General features: G+C 51.2%; 12 protein-coding genes across 12 annotated transcripts; 8 read left to right on the forward strand and 4 right to left on the reverse strand.

Moving 5' to 3' along the window:
* Nucleotides 1-496: 496 nt before the first annotated feature.
* A1O5_11850 (uncharacterized protein) lies at nt 497-1,045 on the forward strand (the record flags this gene model as incomplete). The annotated part of the gene is made up of 2 exons (XM_007752420.1): nt 497-831; nt 883-1,045. The coding sequence occupies 2 exons, from the start codon at nt 497-499 to the stop codon at nt 1,043-1,045; spliced, it is 498 nt and encodes a 165-aa protein (XP_007750610.1).
* Nucleotides 1,046-1,201: 156 nt separating this feature from the next.
* A1O5_11851 (uncharacterized protein) lies at nt 1,202-1,927 on the reverse strand (the record flags this gene model as incomplete). The annotated part of the gene is made up of 2 exons (XM_007752421.1): nt 1,202-1,690; nt 1,745-1,927. 2 exons carry the CDS (start codon nt 1,925-1,927, stop codon nt 1,202-1,204), a joined length of 672 nt encoding a protein of 223 aa, XP_007750611.1.
* A 2,193-nt stretch (nt 1,928-4,120) lies between these two features.
* Nucleotides 4,121-4,619, forward strand: A1O5_11852 (uncharacterized protein; the record flags this gene model as incomplete). Its single annotated transcript, XM_007752422.1, has 2 exons — nt 4,121-4,160; nt 4,222-4,619. 2 exons carry the CDS (start codon nt 4,121-4,123, stop codon nt 4,617-4,619), a joined length of 438 nt encoding a protein of 145 aa, XP_007750612.1.
* Nucleotides 4,620-5,616: 997 nt separating this feature from the next.
* Nucleotides 5,617-5,994, forward strand: A1O5_11853 (uncharacterized protein; the record flags this gene model as incomplete). The annotated part of the gene is made up of 1 exon (XM_007752423.1): nt 5,617-5,994. The coding sequence occupies one exon, from the start codon at nt 5,617-5,619 to the stop codon at nt 5,992-5,994; it is 378 nt and encodes a 125-aa protein (XP_007750613.1).
* A 97-nt stretch (nt 5,995-6,091) lies between these two features.
* Nucleotides 6,092-6,625, forward strand: A1O5_11854 (uncharacterized protein; the record flags this gene model as incomplete). Its single annotated transcript, XM_007752424.1, has 1 exon — nt 6,092-6,625. One exon carries the CDS (start codon nt 6,092-6,094, stop codon nt 6,623-6,625), a length of 534 nt encoding a protein of 177 aa, XP_007750614.1.
* Nucleotides 6,626-7,447: 822 nt separating this feature from the next.
* On the reverse strand, nt 7,448-8,195 carry A1O5_11855 (small nuclear ribonucleoprotein B and B'; the record flags this gene model as incomplete). The annotated part of the gene is made up of 2 exons (XM_007752425.1): nt 7,448-8,059; nt 8,148-8,195. 2 exons carry the CDS (start codon nt 8,193-8,195, stop codon nt 7,448-7,450), a joined length of 660 nt encoding a protein of 219 aa, XP_007750615.1.
* Nucleotides 8,196-8,808: 613 nt separating this feature from the next.
* A1O5_11856 (60S ribosomal protein L11) lies at nt 8,809-9,391 on the forward strand (the record flags this gene model as incomplete). The annotated part of the gene is made up of 2 exons (XM_007752426.1): nt 8,809-8,959; nt 9,015-9,391. 2 exons carry the CDS (start codon nt 8,809-8,811, stop codon nt 9,389-9,391), a joined length of 528 nt encoding a protein of 175 aa, XP_007750616.1.
* Nucleotides 9,392-10,259: 868 nt separating this feature from the next.
* Nucleotides 10,260-11,845, reverse strand: A1O5_11857 (uncharacterized protein; the record flags this gene model as incomplete). Its single annotated transcript, XM_007752427.1, has 2 exons — nt 10,260-11,648; nt 11,699-11,845. 2 exons carry the CDS (start codon nt 11,843-11,845, stop codon nt 10,260-10,262), a joined length of 1,536 nt encoding a protein of 511 aa, XP_007750617.1.
* A 1,220-nt stretch (nt 11,846-13,065) lies between these two features.
* A1O5_11858 (uncharacterized protein) lies at nt 13,066-14,413 on the forward strand (the record flags this gene model as incomplete). Its single annotated transcript, XM_007752428.1, has 2 exons — nt 13,066-13,122; nt 13,172-14,413. 2 exons carry the CDS (start codon nt 13,066-13,068, stop codon nt 14,411-14,413), a joined length of 1,299 nt encoding a protein of 432 aa, XP_007750618.1.
* Nucleotides 14,414-14,963: 550 nt separating this feature from the next.
* On the reverse strand, nt 14,964-17,378 carry A1O5_11859 (eukaryotic translation initiation factor 3 subunit B; the record flags this gene model as incomplete). The annotated part of the gene is made up of 4 exons (XM_007752429.1): nt 14,964-15,386; nt 15,467-17,012; nt 17,062-17,207; nt 17,256-17,378. 4 exons carry the CDS (start codon nt 17,376-17,378, stop codon nt 14,964-14,966), a joined length of 2,238 nt encoding a protein of 745 aa, XP_007750619.1.
* A 526-nt stretch (nt 17,379-17,904) lies between these two features.
* On the forward strand, nt 17,905-18,934 carry A1O5_11860 (uncharacterized protein; the record flags this gene model as incomplete). The annotated part of the gene is made up of 5 exons (XM_007752430.1): nt 17,905-17,911; nt 17,966-18,102; nt 18,154-18,597; nt 18,645-18,698; nt 18,749-18,934. 5 exons carry the CDS (start codon nt 17,905-17,907, stop codon nt 18,932-18,934), a joined length of 828 nt encoding a protein of 275 aa, XP_007750620.1.
* A 780-nt stretch (nt 18,935-19,714) lies between these two features.
* A1O5_11861 (uncharacterized protein) lies at nt 19,715-22,234 on the forward strand (the record flags this gene model as incomplete). Its single annotated transcript, XM_007752431.1, has 2 exons — nt 19,715-20,218; nt 20,270-22,234. The coding sequence occupies 2 exons, from the start codon at nt 19,715-19,717 to the stop codon at nt 22,232-22,234; spliced, it is 2,469 nt and encodes an 822-aa protein (XP_007750621.1).
* Between the last annotated feature and the right edge of the window lie 429 nt (nt 22,235-22,663).

A 22,663-nucleotide genomic window follows, 5' to 3' on the forward strand; every position in this document is an offset into this window, starting at 1 on the left:
AACAGCGATGCCCCAAGCTCACGAAGCCTCACCCTTAGGCGCCGAATGCCATTGGCTTGATCACCGATGACTTCCCCCTCTATCCCGCAGCTGACTCTTAGCGAATGCAGCAGTGACCGCCAGTTGAGCCTTTCCTATGAACAAGTATCATTTATCTATAACATCAGCCAACTCGCAATTGCTCGCTCCTATCTAATTTTCTGCCAAACCTCGACTTCGGCAACCCCTAGCCTTTGGAAGATTCACCATGGATCGAATCAAGGAGGTACGTCCCTATCACGACTGCACCTGCAACCTTCCCCTCGTGCTCCTGCCAGGCACCACGCAATTCACTGGGGACTGCCTTCTGCCAGAACACAGTCGATGAATCACACTTCTACTTGACTACTGCAGCCGTGTTCCCAATAAGGCGGATCCTTCTTCATCCCTCACTCCCGATACCCAATTAATCCCGCATCCTCCTCACTCGTCAATCACCATCCTCAACCCGCCCACCATGGCGGCTGTTTTCGCTAATTTCCAACAGAAAATGAACTCTCTCCGCATCGAGGCGGATGAGAACGCGGCCAAAGCAGAGGAGCTCAAGCAGAAAGTCAAGGCTCTCGAACAAGACAACCTCCAGAAAGAACAAGAGATCACGTCCCTCAACCACCGCAATCAACTTCTCGAGGCCGAAGTTGAGAAACTCGAGCAAGGCATCAAAGAGGCAAAGGCTCTTGCCGGCGAGTCGGCACAACATAGCAGCGAGACTGAGTCTCTTCAGCGAAAACTCCAAGTTCTCGAGGAGGAAGCTGAGCAGGCTGACAAGACCCTGAGAGAGACCAACGAGAAGTATGCGTGGCCTAGTTTGACGGATGATTCCTGCTAACAACCCCGTGCTAGGCTTCGTCAAACTGATGTCAAAGCTGGTCACTTCGAGCGCAAAGTTCAAGCGCTGGAGCAGGCGCGCGATGAGTGGGAGAACAAGTACGAGGAAATGGCCAAGAAGCATGCAGATCTGCAGAAGGAACTGCAGGAGTTGGAGCAAAGCATGGGCAATATCTAAATTGGACGAGACACCTGGTGTTGGCCATTGTGTTTGGCAAGTGCACGGTTAAGCACACTGCATAGACCACGACCATACCTACGATACCATGGGCATTTGATAAAGGGCACACCCAAAGGCGAGCTTGAAAGTCTTGAATGAGAATCCAGAATAGCATTATCGTTGATCACCCCGTCGTTCTCGAGCCTGTTTTCGGTTTTTGGCTTTCTCTTTTGTGCGTGCCTCTTTCCTTTCTGCTTTGCTCTCGTATCTGAAATTCCTCTTCTTGCGCTTTTTTGTGTCCTTTGGACGGTCTCTTGACCATTGGCGCTTTTGCTTCTCCGACTGACCACCTTCTAACCTTGTGGTGGTCTCTCCCCTCTCTTCCCCGCCATCCTTGTTCGGCCGCTGCTCTGCCTTGAACAGACCTTCTCTCGTAACATTCATCGCCTCGACTGTCACTGTTGTGTACTTCTCTTCGTCGATATATTCTGTCTCGTGATTGAGGGAAGGGGGCTCCGAGTCCAAGATACCGCTCCATTCTTCTTCTGAGTTCTTTTCACTCCCCTCCTTAACCTCCTCCTCATCTGGATCAGACGGCGGCCTCAATATGGCGTTAACTTCCTGGACGTGTCTTTCGAGCTCTGCCTTTCTCTGTTCTCGCAGCTGGTAGGCTTGTCAGCGCAGCAAATTTGTAAAGCTTGATCAGGGGACCGTTACTCTCTTCCGCTCTTCAACTCTTTCCACTCTTGCTCTCCGTTCAGCAGCCTCTCGTGCCTGCTTCGCCTTCTGCAACTTGCGTTTGTGGAATCCGGTCAGAAATTCACGACGCGCAGTCGGATCAAAGGTAATTTCTTCAACAACAGTGGGCTCTGTTCGCCGGCGCTTCATTGGGGGAGGCATTCCGCGTGTAAGACGAGGAAGTCGCTCAATACGGAGTACGTTTCGCCCTCTCCTATCTGCACAAAGTAGCAGCCTCGCGGTGTCGAGGAGAAATAGTTTGCGGTCCGTCAAACTTGCCAAGCGTGAGTAGTACGGCAACGCATGCAGATCGAAAAGTGCATTTCTGGCTTCGACTTCGACTTCCAAGCTCCAAGTTCCTGCCATACGAGGACTCAAGCATCTGCGGCTGCAACAGGAGTGGGAAACCTTTTCGACCGCGAACATCTGAATGGGTATTTGTTACGAGGTACTCCCGTGGCCGTTGCTTAGACCCTCTACTAGATGCCGAAGTCAATATTGACGCCTCGCACCCCTCCTGGCTGCATGATTTGAGAGTCTCTCGTTAGCTCGATAAAGATGCGAGGGCCGGCCTACGCCGTTGCGCTCATCAGTCGAGTCTACCTCGATCCGCAAATGGGATGTAATGCCAAATATACCGAATGCAGCCCTTTCAGAATAACACTCTTTGAACCAGCCCCGTCGTGGAGAGGCTGTGCAGCTCCCCACGCCACTTCCCCCTTTCCTCTTCTGCATGCAGGTGGTTATGGAGGCTTTCCTCGTTCAAGAACACAGCCAACTAGGCTGAGACCGGCATGAGGCGGACAAGAGGAACATCCATGAAAGTCTAACATGATTCTCACTGGTAGTCCCTCGGCTGACGGAGAGCACGCTCGAGAACCGGTTTTGATGCTCTGCCGTCTGTTTACTCGCTTCTCTCCCCCCGAGTTCAATTCTGACACACAATTCTATCGTTGCCCTGTGACAAATGGCAACAACTTAGTCATGGATCGAGTCTCTCCGACCGTTTCGATCTTTGCCTCGGGTATGTGCAGCTTTTCAGCCTCATGACATCTCTGCTGATTCTGCTATAGCAAAGACTGGGGCTGTAATAACACGTGCAATCTCGTCTATTTCCTCTTCGGACGTCCCTGCGGGCATTGAGAATTTATTAACGGAGTTCAGATATACATTCGATGCCGTCGAGCGGCTGAAGGCGCTCGCCTCTCAGCCGGACCGGTTTGAAGGAAGGAACACCTATGCCAGCGGGTACTTGATGTTGTTGCAGATACGCATAAAACATTGACAGAATTACATGAAAGAATCGAGGGATTCCAACCTCCAGGGGATGAAGGGGATACAGGGGGGATGGCGTATACCCTGTGTCTTCACACACGCTGTCAGTGGAACGAGAAATCCACGCAAGTCCTCTTGCTCCGTCTGCAGGATCGACGCGATGCATTGTCCTCGGTATTTGATTTATTCACTGGGTCCGTTATGTTTCACAGTTCTGTATAATATGATTACGTCGTAATCAGCGCCGAAGACACTGCAATCAGGTCATAGACTGCAAATATAAGGACTGCTACCGATGAGATCAGAGCAGAGACTGCAGAAATCAAAGCACAGATATGCAATCTCAATTCTCAGCTCGAAGCCTTGACCAAGCTGTGGGAGGCCAGCTTACCTCCAGTCACAGATACAATCAACATAACAGATGAATCTATATGGCGTGGAAAGCAGTAAATTGCTCCAGACGCTGATGCTTTGTCTGTTGCGGATTCCGCCATCGAAGTGCAGACCAACCCAATTCATTCAAGAAATGGATCTATAGCGACAAACCCTTCCCCAGTTCTACCTCCTCCTCTGCTGCAAGAAAGAGGATTCCTTCGCTCCTAAAAGCATCTTCCGGATAAAACATTCAACTGGCACATAAACCATACGCTTCGTCAAAGACAGCTCAAATTGCCCAAGGCCTTACACAAGCACAAGATCAGAATCTAAAGTTTTTCGTAGCGTCATTGTCGACAGCAGAGACTGTGGCTAGGGGTCTTACCAGTCTTGAAACAGCCGCAGCAGCTCTTGCTTTGGGCAATGCTTATCGTGATGCTGGTCTCTTTGAAGAGGCTCCTCGGCATTTCCACGAGGCGCTAACAACACGAGAAACAGATTTAGGCCTTACCCACCCAACCTCACTCAATATTTTGGAGGTCACTGCCTAGGTGCACGAGATCTAATTCAAATGGTCAGAGGCGCTGGCTTGCTATCAGACTTCCCTTGAAGGTCGAATGGGGAATTCCACTTTCGGTAATTGCCATCCGTACACTCTCGCAGCCGCAACCAAGGTGGCAAGAATGCAACATTAGTTGGGTCAACATGAAGGAGCTGCAAAACAATATTACGCTGGCCGCTCAGCGTATGGATCTCTAAACAGAGCTTAGTCAATCCTGCTCTTTTTGTTCACCTGCACATTGCAGAGGTGAAATGGTCTCAGAGAAGCATCGATGACGCTTTGTCCGAATATAATGCTGTCATAGATCAGGCAGAACAGGTAAGAGGAGGTCATGGCCTCGTGAAACAAGTATATGCCGCAGTTCAAGCGATTCATAGAGAGCAACAGGGTCTAATTGTCGCTGAAGCGGAAACTCTGGACAACGAACTGGAGTTTGAAGATGAGGATGGTTTTCTTCTGGGTAAGAGCGATGTCGAGTTGACCAGGAGATGTCGCAAACAGCTGGAAGACTTGAGTGCAGCACTGGGAAGGACACACCCAGACGGACTCGCAAAGATGTGCGAGCTTGCCGTGGCATATGGGAGCAATGACCGGCAAAAATGCTATAGGCTAGTTTCAAGATGTGGTCGCCGGACATACTAAAGTGTTTGGCCCACATCATCCTCAGACTTTGAACGCAACCCATAGGATGGCTCCTTCATATGAGGAGATGGAAGACCTTGGCAATGCTTTGGACCACTGCCACGCAGCCTTGATGGGTCGTGAGATGCAACTTGATGGTGACCATCCGCAAACTCTTTCATCCGTAGTGGCGATTTCATCCGTCTACAAGGCTCAAGGAGACAAAATAACCGCTTGCGATTTGCTTCTCAGGGCCGTCAATGGTTATAAGAGGCGATACGGGGAAGACCATAGCAATACCCTTTCGACAAAGTACAACTTCCAGCAGTTCATCAGGCAAAATCAATGCTTCAGGTGTGGCTGGAGCTTCATCAGGAGGTCCTGGACCGAAGACTTGCAACGTTCGGTCCTAACTATGGTCCGACTCTGAACTCAGAACAAGGAGTTGGCAAGATATACCAACACGTGAAGAAATATGATAAAGCCATTCCATACCTCCGGCGTGCGTTGGAAGGAAGAGAGAAGGGTCTCGGCCGCACTCATTCTTTGACAAAATCCGTCGCTCTTGATCTGGCTTCTGCTTACGGGGATTCAGACTGACTAACAGAGACATTTACGTGTTACAGTTAAGCATTTGAGCGAATCTAACATCAAAAACCTGAATCTGGGACTGCTGGGCTTGTAACGATGTCCAACATGGCATCGTGTTATTTCGTGCTTGAAGACTATCCTCAAGGCCTTACCTGGCACAGAAAGATTCTAACCATTCGGGAAGAAGAATATGGCATTAATGACAAAGCAACTCTCCACGCTGCCGAGCAGGTGGCAAGATGTTGTATGAAGACCGAAGACTGGGTTACTTCAATCCAGCTGTTTCATAAGGGTGATAGCCTTTCAGCAGGAATCTTCCGCGGACACTCCTGGGGATTGCAGCTTCAATCTCTTTCAACTGTCCCTGGCATGCTTTAATAAGGGAATGTATGAAGAATCGTTGGCCTGGAGTCGACGAATCCTTGCCATGGAGGATAAGGCCGCTCCCGAAGCACGCCTTGCGACGATGAGAAGGATGGCACTGATTTATTCTCGACAAGCTAAGCTGAATGAGTCCTTGGAACTGTATCAGAAGACGATGGACGAATGTAAAGCCAATCTGGGAGACGACCATTGGCTCATGGAGAGGGTACTCGACAAAATGAGCGACTTGCACTTGCAGAGTAATCGTCACCCAGACTCCGCTCGAGAGTATCAGAAAACCCTTGACTTGCTACAGCGACGTCTCAACAAGGACAACCTGAAGTCGTTGTCAATTCTGTGCAAATTTGCCGACGTGCATCTAGAACAGCACCGGTACCAGGAAGCACTCAACCTCTACATGGCCGACCTTCGAAGCTATTGAAAACACATCTCACAAAGAAGAGGGGGACTTTTGGAACCTGCGACGCTTCTGCATCACTGAGGTTGCAGCCTGTCACATGAAACTCTGCAATACCGAAATGGCCCTCTCTTTCCTTGAGGAGCTGCTCCACTCTGGCGATGATGAACAGTACCTCGGTGCCTTGATGTGTATCGGCAACACGCGAGAGGTGCAAGACAGGTTGTTCCCCGCCATTGAAACCTATAAGCGGGTTCTGGAAATGCAGACAGCAAATCTCGGCTCCAATCACCTTGATCCGCTCATGAGTGTCCGGAGGTTTGCTTCACTATTTTATCGCGCAAGCCGCTATCAGGACGCGTTAACATGGGAGAATAAAGCCGTTTCAGGGTTTGGAAAATTGGGCATTGACGGGGAAGTCGAGGGCTGCAAATCACTAGATTATCTATCTTGTGTATACCTCCCCCTTGGGCGTTTCCAGGACGCCACTAAAGTGCAAAAGAAAGCCGTTGAGGGGTTTGAGAAGGTGCTTGGAACACAGCATCCTTCCACTTGGAAAGCGACATTGGACCTGGCGGACATATATCGAGCCATGGAGAGGAAAGAAGATGCCGTGAGGTTGTATGAAAAGACTTTGAAAGGCTACGAAGCATAGGTGAAAGACGTCGGGAATCAAGATACGACAGAGATAGCGGACGACGAGCAAAAGGTCGTTAGATAGTTGAAGGGGAAAATTCAAGGGGTCGATGTGAGCCGAACTTGAAGAAAGCAAGGGCCTGGGAATTCAACCGCTAGCTAGACGGTGCAATATGCGCGTGTCATTGGATATGGAAGAGGAGGCCAGGGCTACAATGATCATGTCTCTCAAGGTATGATTCGTCTGTTTGGTTAAGGATACAGATTAGACATCCCTATAATAGTCAGAACTGAAGAAGTTTTTGTTTTTGCTTTTGTCATTTCACTGCTTCTTCTGTGAAGCGTCCGACTTCCCTTTCTTTGGAGCTACAATGGAACATTTGCCCTTCTCCCCTTCATTGCGGCCTGTTTGCTGCTGTAGAGCTCGAGGCATAGTTGTGATTGCAGATCAAGTGTTTTGGCACGGGATTCGCCTCTTCTCCTTCCCGGTCGCCGGAGGTTACTGTCAACTGCCTTTTGTTAACAGTTGTCTTTGACCTTTTAGTTTCAAGTTCGGTCGCCATGTCAAGGGTCCAATCACTTAGTCCCAACAACAGCCTACCCGAACGTTCTGCCAAAAGCAACTTGTGTGGTAAACGAAACCGGGCAGCCACCGATAATTCTGAATTTGCCGGCTTTGTTGTAGATTACGCCCGAGCAGATGTAATCTTGACCGCTGTTCATATTTTCTGTCCTTATTTCTTGAGCCTGCATTGTGATCATATTTTCCCTTTTCGGTCTGCCCATGCGCAGATACGGAATTGAAGTGGGTCGCCTCCTACGCTCAGTTGCATACACACCTTTACCTCCCTCCAAACCCAGGAGGTGGGAAACCTCGTCCCTGGCCCGGTGGTCCGCCTTGAAATCCTGGGGGCATACCTGCTGGGGGTCCTCCAGGTGGCCCTCCAAATCCAGGAGGTGGTCCTCCAAAACCCGGGGGTGGCCCTCCAGGTGGTCCAGGTGGCCCTCCTCTTCCAGCCCCAGCGAACCCAGGTGGTGGCGCTCCGCCTGGGAATCCTCCTGGCGGTTGGGGTGGGAATCCGAAACCTCCTGGTGGCCCTCCCAGGGGAGGCGGTCCACCCATACCAACGCCTGCAACAGGACCGCCTAGGCCGACGGGAAGACCTCTGCCAGCTGGTCTGGAGATACCTGTACCAGCCTGTAGAGTTGTAGGTGCCCCTCCTGGAATAGATTGTCCTAACCTGGCGCTCGGATCGGATGGGGGAGGCCCTTCAACCGAACAGCTCACAATATTCGTTCCCCTCAGAATCACAAGGCCCAAGGTTCTTTTCTCTTCGGTCTCGACGGAGGTAGCTGCAGCTGCAGAGCCTGGGGCTGCTGGCGCAGAAGATTTGGTCTGCTTGCGTTTGACCTTGCGGAATTCTTCGGTGTCGGCGAGTACGAGGTTCATGTGCTGTCACAAAAGAAGGGAGGTTAGCGAACGGATCAGTTTTGGTAGGGGATTCAAAGAAGGCTAATGGAGGGATCCTGGTAGAACTGACTTTGTCGAATGCAAGCATTTGGCCAGTCATTTGACGGCCATCGTTCATAGTTACACGCATACGGTAGTTGATCTGGTTCACTCTAGTTAGAAAGTGTTTTCATTGAGCGTCGCAGTCGGAAGGGTCCATGTATACCAGGTTTTGCTAGAGACGAGTTAGCCAATATAGCCGAAAGCAGAAACAATATTCTCAAGATTTACCATCTTCCCCTGCTTGTTCGCCATCTTGCTCGACTTTGCGCACGAATGCGACTTAATCTTCTACCCCCCCGCCGATGTAAAATGCTGGTTTACTTGTGCCCAAAAAAAATAGATTCGTGCGAAGTTTAGAGCCGCAGCTCAACTACGCCTGCCAGACGATGGCTGCAGCGCTTATTCAAAGGAGGAAGCGAAGCAGGCCCGAACTGGTAGTGTCTCTGGTGTGGTTCCGTGTGATTGACCTAGTTGCAAGACTTTAGCATACTTGTAGGAAAAGTGGTTGCCGAAGCTCCGAATCTGGTCTAGTAGGATTTTCCGCTTCTTGGCGGCGCCAAGCGACATCCCCGGACGCACCACCAGAATTTCGAACAGTCCGTCAATTGGCTTTTTCTCATTTCTAGCACCACAAATCTCTCCAAACTTGTACTCTGTCGCAATCGTTAACACCTCCATTTTCTGACGAAATGGCGGAAGGCAACGACAAGAGCTCAAACCCCATGCGGGAGCTGCGCATCGACAAGCTGGTGCTGAACATTTCGGTCGGCGAGTCTGGTGATCGTCTCACTCGTGCTGCAAAGGTGTTGGAACAACTGTCGGGTCAAACTCCCGTCTACAGTACGCCCCAGAGCCTCGCTTGAACTGTTCCTCTCGTTCTGATAAGTTTGTACAGGCAAAGCTCGTTACACTGTCCGCTCTTTTGGCATCCGTCGCAACGAAAAGATTGCAGTCCATGTCACCGTCCGTGGCCCCAAAGCCGAAGAAATCCTCGAACGCGGCCTGAAAGTCAAGGAATACGAACTACGGAAGAAGAACTTCAGCGAGACCGGACACTTCGGGTTCGGTATCTCTGAGCACATCGATTTGGGGATCAAGTATGATCCGGCGATTGGGATTTACGGGATGGATTTTTACTGCTGCATGGGTAGGCCCGGAGCGAGAGTTGCCAGAAGAAGACGCTGCAAGAGCAAGGTGGGACGAAGCCATCAAGTCTCTAAGGATGACGCGATCAAGTGGTTCAAGACGAGATTTGAGGGCATTGTGCGATAGACGAAGCCGGAGGAATGGATGTTGGACGCCGACAAAAGACCGGAAGAACTGTCAGACGAGGCGGAGCTGTTGCCTTCGACGGCGAGGATAGCATTGTCTGTGTCGTCGACACTTTCCCACAGGAGAGCACCGGGTTGGGGGCGGCTCTTCCTGTCGTCTAGCTTCGAGAAACTGATTCGAACAAAAAGTTGAATCAGTAAAATCCAAAACAGGTCAAGTCGGTGGCAGAGACGAGACTCCGAACCACTTTTTACACTATGGTGGTTCATTTGACCTCCCCCATAGCATCACCGGAATGGAAAAAGAATTCATCAATTCCATCTTCGCCTTAGCTGTACTTCAACACTGTTGATACTACCTCCGTACACTTCGAATCGCGCCTCCAGTGGTGTGCGTAACCTCTCACGATGATGCCGTTTCCTTTGGCAAGCACGAGGCACTCATCAACTTAGCGCTGCATATGATCAACCGGCTGTAGTGCATGGTTGCTGATATGAACGAGCCGAGATATAAGCCTGTTGGGCACGTCTTAGGTGAAGGAGGAAAAGAGATTTAGTGCTATATCAAGTCACAAGATTGTCATTTCTTCCATTACAGGAGTAATATTGTTCAAAACCGATGACAGCGGCTGAATTGTTTGCTCTCCGACGTTCCCGACTCAAATGGCCAAGACATACCCCAGCGCCGTGCTTTGATGCATTGCGTTACATATTCCGACTGAGACATCTCCGTCATAAATTTCATGCTCACATTTTCCATGACAGATCTTTGTTGCCAGACTTTTTTCCGAACACGGGCCCGCTCTATCCCCAGATCCGTCCGAGGACACCAAACCAGAAATCACCTTCAGTGTCGTTGTATAGAAAACTCAATTTGCATGAGTTGCAGGGTTGGAGTTGGTTTCCGTCGTCATGTTTTCGGCCGCTGTATTAATGCTCGTCATTGCCACAGGCGAGACTGGCATGTCCCCAGTATTGGATGCAGAAGCCGGCTGCACTACTGGCGACACAGGCGTATTAGGCTCTGTAGCCCCAGAAACACTAATCCTAGGAAGATTGAGCTGTGGCAATTGAGGAGGAACGCTCGCGTCCGTGGGAGCTCTGGTCGGGATACCCGCAGCACGACTGGCATTGCTTGCTGCGCGACGAGCGATCGCCGCCTCATACGAAGGAGCGTCGCCCCAGTCCAAGAACTCGTAGTCGGGCGGCCGACTGGTATCATCAATGTCCGAAGGTTGTGGCATCCGTGATTCCCCAATGTCTTCTGACCCTGTACTTTCATCAGGCGTAAATCTGTTAGCAGTCGGAGAAGAATTGGATGTGCCACCGCTTTGGGGCTCGTCACTTTGCCGTCGATTGCTGTCGTCAGGAATGGTTGAGTCTGGGGTCGGTTGAGGTTCCACATCGGAGCCCATAGTTGATACACTCACTGCGCTGATTGAACGCCCGCGGCTGTGCGTCGATGTAGCATCCGATAGGAGACGAGGCCGTCCATCATTCTCGCCCATGGGGGCTGCACCACTCAAGAGGCCGCCTCGCTCCGAGTCATTGCTATTTGCTCGAATTCTCGTACCGTCATGTCGGACCTCCCCCAGTGAAGCATATGCAACACTCGATACCCTTCGTTCTCGTCCGCGAGACTGATGCTCGGCAATCAAGGTAGCTGCAGATACACTCACACCGCCGTTGAGGGAAGTAGTACTCTCGTTTGCACGTTGGTGTGATTCCCGCCTCAGCTGCTCTAATCGAGCCGTATCTCCTCTCTCACGAGCTTCCCTTCGCTCCCGCCGCCGTTCTTCTCGTTCTGCAATCTCACGGCGGCGTGCCAACCGAATCTGATATAAGGACTCCATTTGGTCTTCGCGACGGGTTTCTTCCTCTTCCACTGTCTCCGGGAACTCCACAACAGTGTCCATACCACCTCTTTCGCCTTCTCGTCCAATTACTTGTTCTGTGTCCTTTGGTGTTCTTGAGTACGCCGGAAGTGTGATAACACTGCGCACACTGGTGTTGCGGTCGACTCCTGCACCAGTTCCCGCTCCAGCATCAATCTCGTTCCCATTATACGCTGTGTTCGTGGACGAAAGGTCTCGGTTCCGGACGGCCTTGTATTTTCCGCCAGGTTGCCAGGTCTGCCATTTGCTCTTCAAAAATTTTGTGGGAATATATTTGGGCTTCTTGCCTTGAACCCTCCATCTCCGTAGCATTGTGTAAAAGACCACGCATGCGGTGATGAAGAGTACGACGCCGGCAATGATCTGAAGCCATCAGAAAGTGTTCCTGCGGCAAGAACTTGTAGAATACTTACACCAATTATCACAGCACTACCGCCCATTCCCCCTCCTCCTCCGGCATTGCCGCCGTCGCCATCTTTCGGCGGCCCTTGCCTCGAAGATAATCGATTTACATGTATGCTGCGTTTCTCTAGCGGCTGTATAGGTGAACTGACCGCCATGGCCCTGATTGTCGATGGGAAAAAAGTTGGATCTCGCGGAGGTAAGCGTTGAGGCTTCGCTACCGGAACATTTGATCAAGTTGGGAAAGTTGGAATGCGAAAGAGATGAACAGGTTCGGGAGATACAATAGCTTCGTACAAGCTGTCAAACGGAGAATTTTCTCAATAGACAGGTTCCTGAGGAGTGATACACGGGAGGTAACGATGCACTGCAAGTACTTTAGAACAGAGACAGTGGTCTTGAGCATACGTATGCACCATACAAAGTGTGGTAAGCTGGATTGGCGTTTCTCAGCAGTGGCGGTGGGCGGCCTTGAGGAACCTTTGGAGTTGGCAGAAACAGGTGCTACAGTGCAGGGGAGTGCATGCCGTCAGCCGCCAACGGCGGACACAAAGTGGCAGGGCACACTCGGTAGGGAGCGGCGGATTGGTTAGGCTTCCAAGCAGGGTCTGTGGAAGGTTGTGGTAGGTGGCATAGGCGGTTGGCGGTGGCTGGCCAGGGCCTCTGAGGGCTAAAAGATGTTGAGACACACAGCCAGGATCCGCCCTGGTGCGCCCGCATCTTCTGTTCGCGTAATCCCCCGTCCATTTGGGTTTGGCTCGCGTGCAAAAGAAATTTATACATAGAACGCCTGCACATACAGTAGTCCTGCATGATGAGAGACCAGAGTTGTTGTTCCCGGGAACCTTCTTCAAGGCGTCCGAGGCTGCTTCGTGGATCTAAGGCCAGTCTCGTACCGAGTCTCGCTTAAATGATTCGAGATTGAATCAGCCTGAACGGATCCTCTCACTCTGAGGCCACCTTCCCCGCAATCACAGACTGCGTACCTCATATGAGTATAGAAAGGGCGCGATTTTTAGATCCACCACGGGGAGCGCCTGGGGAATGTCTACTCAGGAGCACACGTCCACAGAGAAGGAGGGCGAGTTATCAGAGTGCATTCAACCCCGTAGCAATAGTGGCAACCCGAAGCCGCGAGCTAGCCTTGCCAATGCCAAGCACTACTGTACCGGATATGTTGCCTGTTTTGGCTGCTCCGCTCTTTCCATTTCCAGAAATCCCATAACAAACACAATCCTCGAGGCACATGGCTTGTTCGCTCTCAATGACTTGATCTTTCCAACACCATCTTCTATGCCCCCCCCCCCCCCCCCAATATCATACCATCAACCATCCTACAGACCCGTTCATGGCTCCTTCGAGGTTCGACCACGTCACAATGAATACAAATTACAGTAGCATCCACTCTCACGAGGCTTTCATTGGGGACTACCAGGTAGATGATCTCCACGACATTTCCTCAGCACAAACTGATCATTGTTCAGGTTATGTACACTCCCGGCTCAACCTCTCCACAGTTCGACCGTGCGAAGAAGTCGACTCGCTTTAGCAGAGCTGTGTCGTCCAAGTCTCAGAACCCCAGCCAGTCGTTCATGCTGCCCCCCAATATCCCCAATACTTCTCAGATCGTGGCAGACCACGGTTCTCTACCAAATGTCCAAATTCACTACACCGTCCCCGCCGACGAGAAACAGATTGTCGCGTCCTTGCGCACTCTCCAACGCGATCTCAACGAAGCTATGCAGACCATCAACTCCCTTACTCGCGAGCGCGACGAAGCGCTGTTTGAGCTTAGATTGCTCCGTGCTGCTTCCAAGAAGCAAAACACCCCGCCAAGGAAGAGTAGGGCGGCGTCACGCGTCGAGGAAGAGTTGTTCGACATCAGCAGATCCATGTCATCTCCCCAAAAATCTCCTATCCGAAGGACTTCCAAGAAAGAAACGTCGGCGGACACGAAAGAAGCCCCAAAGACCACAAACTCCGACGACGCCCGAGTCCTCTCCGGGGTTATCAACAGACCAATGTCCCCAGCGTCCGAAATGCGGCCGACCAGGTCGGACGCCACTGCTAAGAGCAAGACCCAATCCTATCAACGGCCCACTGTCAATGACACCGAAAACAGCGTCATTGAAGACCCTACCGCTGCGTCAAACACCTCACGCCGTCGGCGCCGCCCATCTCTTGATGAAAATATGACCTCAGCATACATCCTGCCCGATATTACGGTGAGCCAGCCCCCGAGATCAGCAAGAATCCAAGTGTCACAAGAGGCTCAGAGTGTTCTGCATCGTCACGGCGACCCCGAGCACATTGAAAATTGTACCGTCTGTCGGCGTCTCACAGCAAGAAAACCCAGACAAATTAACCACGCCACACGCTCTGCCTCCGCCCTTGCCGCTGAGAAGACTGATTTCACAGCTCAAATCACCCAGCTCATGAAGGACGCAATGCTAGAGGAACCCACCTTACGCCCCAAGATCAACCCCTGGCATGCCCTTGCTAATGTCAAGAAACTTTTGATGGACCAATTCGAGGAGGCTAAACGCAAGCATGCCCAGGCCTGGGAGAAGTACGATGCCATTGAGGCGCCCTCGAACAGCAAGAAACACTCCGCGGCGAGCCAGGACTTGTTCAACTGGTCCAAGAAGATGGAAGAGTGTCGGGTCAATCTGGATCAGCTGAGAGATGTAGAAGAGGGAATGAAGGAGCAAGAGAGTGGGGTATGAGCGTCGTGCTCCCGAGATTGACGGTGGTACAGAGGGGAGTTGCGGATGTGTTGCACAAGAGACTGATGATGAGAAAGCCATGTCTTGCAAGGCTATGCTGTGCGAATATGTTTACGGATTGTTGTTCTGTTTCCGTCGTTACTTGCTGGGATTGGAAAAGCCTAGACTGCAAATCTTGTTTTCGATAAATAGAAGTTCTCAAAGCCCTGTACCCGAAGATTCGCTTGACAAATTGACCGGGGAAACGGTGATGCGCTGCGAGACCCTGACGCAGAGGACATCGGATTTGCTTTGGAGATATGTCAAGTGGAAATTCTGTTTGCCGTACACTAGGTCCTTCTTTCGCGAACTCTCGCGCCATAGTTTGCAACAGTATGTATCCCTCGTGGACATTCTCACTAAGAATCTATTGGTCACGCATTGCTATTCTTGTCCACGATCACTGAAACCAATGCCTTCCAACGCAGGTAATCTCTGTGCTTCGGTTTTGATATGAAGTCAGTTCCACAGGATGCCCACCATCATCGTCATGACCCGACAAGCATTTCTTCTACTGCACAACCTCCTCTGTCTCTTCAATGACCTCCTCAACGACTTCCTCCACGACCTTCTCCCCCTCCTCTTCTACACTTCTGGTCCTCTGGAGCGCCAACTCCTCATCGGGATCTTTCAACCCAAGCTCTTCTCTCTCTTGTCTCAATAGTTCCTTCTCCCTCGCTACCCAGCTGTACCACTCCATGTACAGCCTCCTTCTCGCGTCAATCACAGCCTGGTTAGCGCCTTCTTCCATCTCCTTGTCCAACTCATCGAATTCCTTGGAGTATTCCCGCAGGTTGCGACGAATGGTGCGCTGTTCTTCTTTACTGAGGAGTGTAGGCGGCCGGGGTCGCCAGATGAGTTGCTTGAATTTTTCAGTGGGGTGCTCGGAGAGGAGGGCTCCGTAGAAGGTCCAAAGACGCCAGCCATTTTCCATCTAGGCATCGTCACATTAGCGTCCAAAACATGATTTTTTGGAACTTGCCCCGAAGACGGGAGGTGGCACAGATCTCTTACCTGGTGAGTCCACACACTCGCACTGGTCGTAACATATCTCCCTGTTGGGTCCCAATCTACATCCGTCATTCCATAGTGATCCTCACTATTCATCAACATCAGGTTGGCATTCAGATTGGCGGCAACATCGTGCTCCGGCTTTTCGCCCTCGTAGTCGAGATCATAGAAGTCAATGTCTGAATGTTGTTGCACACTGACTGTAGCAACGACCACAAATCGACCTTTCGGAGACCAGTAAATTCCGTTGGAGTTTTTCTTATCGTACGTGCGCACAAGTTTGAACGCTCCCGTTCCAGGGCCCTTGATTTTCTCAGGAGCGAAGAATGAGACGGCTGTCTTAGGAAGGACGTTGCTTCCGGCCACCGCTTCCCCTGCTGTGATCAGCACGAACCGATCACCCTTTGGTTCCCACGCGAAATTAATGACAGTGTCCTTGAGAGAGTCGACGACTTCAACGGGAACCCCCTTTTCCCGGATACGGAATATTTCAAGGTTCGTGGCATTTGATTTCTTGGATTTTGAGTGGCGGTCCACTTTGACGCATATGAACTTCCCTTCGGACTGCCAGTGAAGTTTTGCGTCGGTGACATTGAAGAGATTTCGGGTACGCACAATCTCCTTGGAAGGAACGGACATCAAGGCAACCTTCGCAGGGTTAGAGCCGATCTCGGGGGTCCAAAAGCAGAGAAGGGATTCGTAGGTCTTGATCCCTTCGCGCTGGGTCGTTGAGGGTGCCCATTCAAAATCCATGATTCCTTCGACTTTGACAGATGTTTTGTCCAGCAAACTCATTCTAGGTAGTTCGTAGATGGAGATACTCTCATGGGGTTTCATTCTGGCAACATACTTTTCGTCAGCGGACCATTTGAACGCTGGCCACTGGACTTTGGCTTTTGGCGGGATGGCTGCCGCTTCGGCGCCTGGGGGAGGCGTAAGATCGTGGGCGACGAACGATCGTAGTGGTTTGCCCGTGGTAATGTCCCACACGACGATGTGCTTGCCTTCTTCGTCGATGGAGAGAGGGCCTTTGCCTTCTTCCACGGTGATGGGTTGGTTGGACCAAGTGGTCAGGTATGACTCTCCGGGTGAGAACTCGATCAGGCTGACAAAGGGATGCGGGAATTGTCTGATTCTTTTGAAAGAGACCCCCCCCCACAATTGGACACCTTGCTGATGAATCGAAGCAAGATATGTTCCGTGCGGTGACCATGAAACGAAAAGTTGTGTCCAGTGTTTGCGATCGACAATTGGCTCAGGCGGTTCTTTCTTGTTGTTCCAGAAGACCCCCACGTTGTCTCCTCGAAACATGACGAATTGGTCTCGGGCCTGGGGGTCAAAGAGCCATGACTTGAGGTGTTCGCGATCGGCAAAGGGTTCAATCTCGGGCGGAACATATTCTTCATCGATCCTTCCTTCTCTGCCATACTTTTCAATGTCTGTAAGCTTATTAACTGCTAGAGTGTGTTTTTTGTCTAGAGCTGTTCCGTGGAGCTGTTTAGTGGCTGCGACGGCCTGTTCTGGAGTTTGATATTCGACAAAGGCAAAACTGTGGGAGCATTAGGAGGCGATGAAAAAAGGGGAAAGCTTAGACGCACCCTTCGGAAAATCCCTGCTCGTTCATGGGCATAAAGACTGACTCCTCGCCATCTTTTATGCGCCCGACAGAGTTTAGCCTCTTGAGCAAGAATTTGATGAGTTTTGACTTTTGGTCTTGGTTGACGATTGGGAGGCCATCGATGACCTAGGCAGTCAGCACACTGTTCGAAACTCCTTTTTGATCCATACATACGACGAAGGTATCGAGACCCTCTTCCATGCGCACATCATATCGTTCTTTGAGGTCACTGAAGTCGATATTGACTGCTTCATCTTCGAAGTCGTGGTCAGAGAGTTGGTCGAATCCTGGAGCCATGATTGCTGTAGCGCTTAATGGCTACTGATATATCGTCGACGTACAGCAATGTCAAGACGCAGGCGAACGACTGGCATGAAACTTTAAGTGGGAGTTGTCGAATTGTGGATAATGCCAAGATTTCACGGTCACGTGAATGGAAAAGAGCTTAGTCATGCGCCCATGCGCAAGCAGTCCCGCATCTTCATTCTGCACCTTTACCTACAAGCCACCAACATTGCCCACACCCAAACACATCTTTTATGTTTCGCTCGGCGCATCACCGTGCTTGATCTTCTTTGCTCAATTAATTGATGCTGCTCACCTAATACTTGGTCTAGAGTCACATTCTCTCTCTTTCGGCCACTTTGCGGTTGCTCGGTCCAACTCTGGCAGCATTGATGCGCTTTGGTCGAGGTGGAGGGAGCGGATGGCGCATGACTTTACTCTGACCGTGGCCTGACCGCAAACGACCGCTCTGCATTCGCTAACTTGATTTTGCCTGTTCTGTCTAATTTGATCCCGGTTCGTGGTCCGTTCAGTCACGATGTCGTGTGAGTCGCTCTGCAATCGCATATCTTGACCTTGGCTTTACTAACCCTCGCCAGTGCCGCCAGAGGTCCGCGCGCGGTATATCGCTATCATTGATTCGATCCTCGAGAGTGCTGATCTCACAACTATCACGACCAAGAAAATTCGTCAAGGCATACAGGATCAAGTCGAATATGACATCACGCCCCAGAAGGTGGGTGCAGCACTGAGTTTTCGGGGAGCACTAGGGACTGACTGAGTGTAGAATGCCATTAGAGAATTGATCGGTGAGAGGTTCGATCTCATGAATGCGAAGAGAAATGGCGAGACTACTGTGGTTCCTTCGGTAGAAACAGCCGAGCTGATCGAACCCCCTCCTCTGACTAATGGCGTTCATCATTCTTCCGCACCGTCCTCAAGCTCACCCGCCAAACGCGAGGCAGAAAGTGAAGATGTCTCTGATGTTATAGATACAGCGCCTCCGAAGAAAAAACAGAAGGCTGCCATCGACGCAGACGCTGCATACGCTGCTCGTTTACAAGCTGAAGAAGACAAGTTGGCTCGGCCCACCCGCGGTGGAGCGAGCCGAAAGGCAGCTCCTGTCAAGAAGAAGAAGAGGGCAAAAAAAGAGCGCGTCACTGGGTCGGATGACTCGGAGGTCGAGGGAGAGGAGCGCAAGCAGAAACCCAAGCGAGAAACCGGATTTCATGTAGGTGGAGGTGACATATTGCAATTACCGGTACTAACAAGATACAGAAACCACTTAATCTATCGCATGCATTGTCAAATCTCTTCGATGGGGCAGCACAGGTGCGGGACTAATTCCATTTCGATTATTGTCTTGCTAAAGCGCGAAATAGCTGTCGCGGCCGGAAACTACCAAACGCATATGGGCGTACATCAAAGCGAATGATCTCCAAGATCCCAGTGACAAGAGGTACATCATTTGCGATGCGAAGATGCGAGACGTCTTTAAGCAAGACAAGGTGCACATGTTCACCATGACGAAGTTGATCTCGCAGCAAATGTATAACCCTGATGAATGAAGACTTGATGGCACGCTTGGAAAACAATGTTTGGGCTAGGTTGACGGCATCAAAAATTTCCCCATTTTGCGTTATTCGACAGTGACTTGATGAGCCAGTTTGAGCGGCACGGCATCCGAAGCCAAGTTGGGCGTTTAGTCCGGAAAGGACAAATGGCGCTGGGATTCGGTCAAAATCTTACGACAAGCTTCGCTTTGGCTAGCATGCATTAAGACATGGCTTTGAATGTCCACGGCAGACAGATCAAAGCAGACAGGGAAATACCAAATAGAATCATTTCGCTGGGTGCGGACCAGTCTGGCTCTCCGGTCCATGAGCCGACAGTCAGGGTGCCCAGCCTCGCTGACTAAGACACTCCAGAAACAACTGGCTGCTTTTACTGTACTGGGTGATATCATGGTCGTATCTCGACTCGAGCGTTGCATCATGAGTCACTGTGACTCAACCGTGAGCCAGAAAGTGCGCGACGAGGGGATTGGCCTTCAATTTCCAAGCAAGCTTCCAACGGCGCCCCCAATCCCCAGGAGCCGCTGTGGGGAACTGACAAGTCCACTGGAAGCGGCCAGGAGCTTTGCTGGGAGGCCACTAGGGCTTTATTTGTTGGGTTCCTGAATAATATTACCGCTCTATTAATATTACCCCACTATTCCTTCTATTATTTGGGCAGCTTCAAGTTGGAGTTCGTCACTGAAGACATCGTTGAACGCAACTTGAACACCACTGCTGCCGGAATCCAGACAGCGACGCATTACAAACTCCTCGACCGTCGCACACGGGAAGATGTCGGATCCGGCGACCGCCACTGAAGCAACATCTTCGCCACGGGAAGCACACAGAGGCCGAGGCAGTCGGTCAAATCAACACAACCGCGCTGGATCCTACGATCGAGACTTGCCTGACAATCGAAGCAGAGGCGCTGGAAATAGAGGGACACAAGGCTCAAGAGGGGGGAGAGCGAGAGCTACGAGACATGGGAGAGACGCCACGTCTTCAACACCATTGTCTCCGCAATCTGCAGCAGAAACCACCTCTGCACGACCACCCGGGGGCGGCTTCGGTGCCCGCCTGACCGGAGCTGCCTCAAAATCTGAAGGCGACCCAAGTGGTCCTCAACCTCGGGAGAATGGCAACGAGCCTGCACCTGCAGAAGAAGTGGAATTGTGCTTCATCTGTGCCAGTCCCATCGAGCACGTTTCCATTGCACCTTGCAATCATCAAAACTGCCATATTTGCTCCTTGAGGCTGAGGGCGCTTTATAAGACACGGGCTTGTGCACACTGCAGGGTAAGTCTTTTATCTGCATTCCCTACGAGCAGCAGGTTAATCAAAGCACAGACGGAAACACCTTTCGTGATCTTTACCGACAATGCAGAGAAACGGTACGAAGACTTCAAGGACGATGAATTTGTTAAGATCGACGAGAGCCTGGGAATCAAGTACGAAAAAGACATCATCTTAGAAGATACCATCCTCCTACTTCGATACAACTGTCCAGACAAAGATTGTGATGTGGCATGTCTAGGTTGGCCAGATCTACACCGTCATGTCAAAACCAGGCATGGGAAAGTGATGTGCGACCTATGCACGAGAAACAAGAAGGTCTTCACACATGAACATGACTTATTCACATTTGGCGAGTTACGGAAGCACGAGAAATTTGGCGACGACAACCCAGGGGCGGTCGACCAGTCCGGCTTCAAAGGTCATCCTGAATGTGGCTTTTGCAAACAAAGATTTTATGGAGACGATGAGCTCTATGCTCACTGTCGAGACAAACATGAGAGATGTCATATTTGCGATAGACAAAACGACGGCAGGAATCCACAGTACTACCTCAACTATCAGGAACTAGAGAAACATTTCGCGGCGGAGCATTTTGTCTGCTTGGACGTCGAATGCCAAGCAAACAAGACGAATGTCTTCGAATCAGAAATGGATCTCAAAGCGCATCAGCTTTCCGAGCATCCGAATGGACTCTCCAAAGATGCCCGAAGAGATGCTCGTCTTGTCGACTTGTCCGGTTTTGCTATTCGAGAGCCCTACCAACCGCCTCGGAGAGGAGATCGAGCAAACCGGGGCACTGGAAGGGGCCGAGATCCAAACGCTGAACCGTTGCCCATTTCAAGTGCCCAATCCCTTGGACGGGCAGAACTGGCTTATCAACGTCAACTTGCAATCCAAAGTTCTCAATCAGTGTCGAGCAGGAATTTTGGCGGACAATTAACCCAATCCACCCCTGTCGCTCGTCTTCAGCCCTCGTCTCCGCAACCACCTTCATCATTACCCACTATTGAAAGCCTCACGGTTGAAGACAGAGCCACCCCAGCTGCAGGCATGACTCCTCAAGAGCAAGCCCGAGCACTACGCCACCAAGCGGTTACTGATCGCGCCACGTTGCTCCTAAAGAACGACAAGACTAAACTTTCCCAGTTTCGCACCCATGTCTCCGCTTACCGCAGCGGAACTAGCTCTGCAAATGACTTGATTGATTCCTTCTTTTCTCTTTTCGACTGTCAGAGTTCTGAACTGGGCAAGCTCGTCCGTGAACTGGCAGACCTGTACGAAGATGAGACGAAGCAGCAGGCATTGCTGCAGGCGTGGAACAACTGGCGCAGTATTAACGAGGATTATCCCAGCCTCCCTGGTCCCAGTGGCACCCTCCCAGGTGTTTCCACTGGTCCAGCACGTTCTGGCCGGCGGGTGTTGACGCTCAAGAAGAGCACGGCGCAGTCATCTCGCTCAGCGGTGTCCAGACAGGGCTCCTGGGGCAACGCAATTGCCAGTGGAACAAGTCAAGAACCATTTCCTGCATTGTCAGTTGGGAATAAGAGTTCTTCGCGCCCATTTACAAACGTAGCAATCTCGCCTGCGTGGGGCAAAACATCCGCGCCCACGATCACCAATACTACTCTCAGCGCCATACGCCCTGCGCCCACGACTGCATCCACTATACGCCAGAAAACTAACTCCCGTAACACTGCTCCCCCTCGCCGGACAGAAGACGCCTTCCCCTCGTTGCCAGCTGCGCCGAAGCCAAATACCATGATGACTGGCTTCAACACGCGGGGCTCAGTGAAATGGCTCAGCTCACCTTCCGGCTCGGGGACCGCTACGCCGGTAAATCCATGGGGAAACGGGGGGCTGGCGCCCACACCGGCGCAGGCACAGACAACTGGGGCTGCCAGTGCGAGTCGCGCGGGAGGAGCTGGTGACAACCCTGATGATGGTGAGGTGATTTCAGCAGGGAGAAGGAAAGGGAAGAAAGGAAAGAAGGGAGAGACATTGTTCCACTTTGGGTAGATTGACTATCCGCTACTATGGCATAAATGATGTCAAGGCAAACTGATCAGCATCAACCCAGCCCGCAGCCGAACTTGCATGGCTATTGGATATGTGCAGAGATAAAGATATCTTGCCCTGGCTATTGCCGCGGACACGAATGAGAAATAAACCAGATATTTAAAGGGCAAACAATAAATAGACATGCAGCGTTCGAGGAAACGATACTGGGTCAAGCCTGAGCGGGGCTCGATCTCAATAGCAGTTTAAATTTTGTTCATTGATTTTATTTTCTCTTCAACCTTGAAGGCCAGAACCGTTGGCGCCGGGATGAGATGCAGTATGACCCAGGATGCTCAAATGCCTAGATACCTAGGTATTGATCCTCAACCTGGTGAGGAGAGCATCCTCCGGTAAAAACCGCCAACCCGTCTATTTGAGCAGCACAGA

This window comes from Cladophialophora psammophila (assembly GCF_000585535.1).
Source record: "Cladophialophora psammophila CBS 110553 chromosome Unknown aczJe-supercont1.29, whole genome shotgun sequence".
NCBI classification, from domain to species: Eukaryota; Fungi; Ascomycota; class Eurotiomycetes; order Chaetothyriales; family Herpotrichiellaceae; genus Cladophialophora; species Cladophialophora psammophila.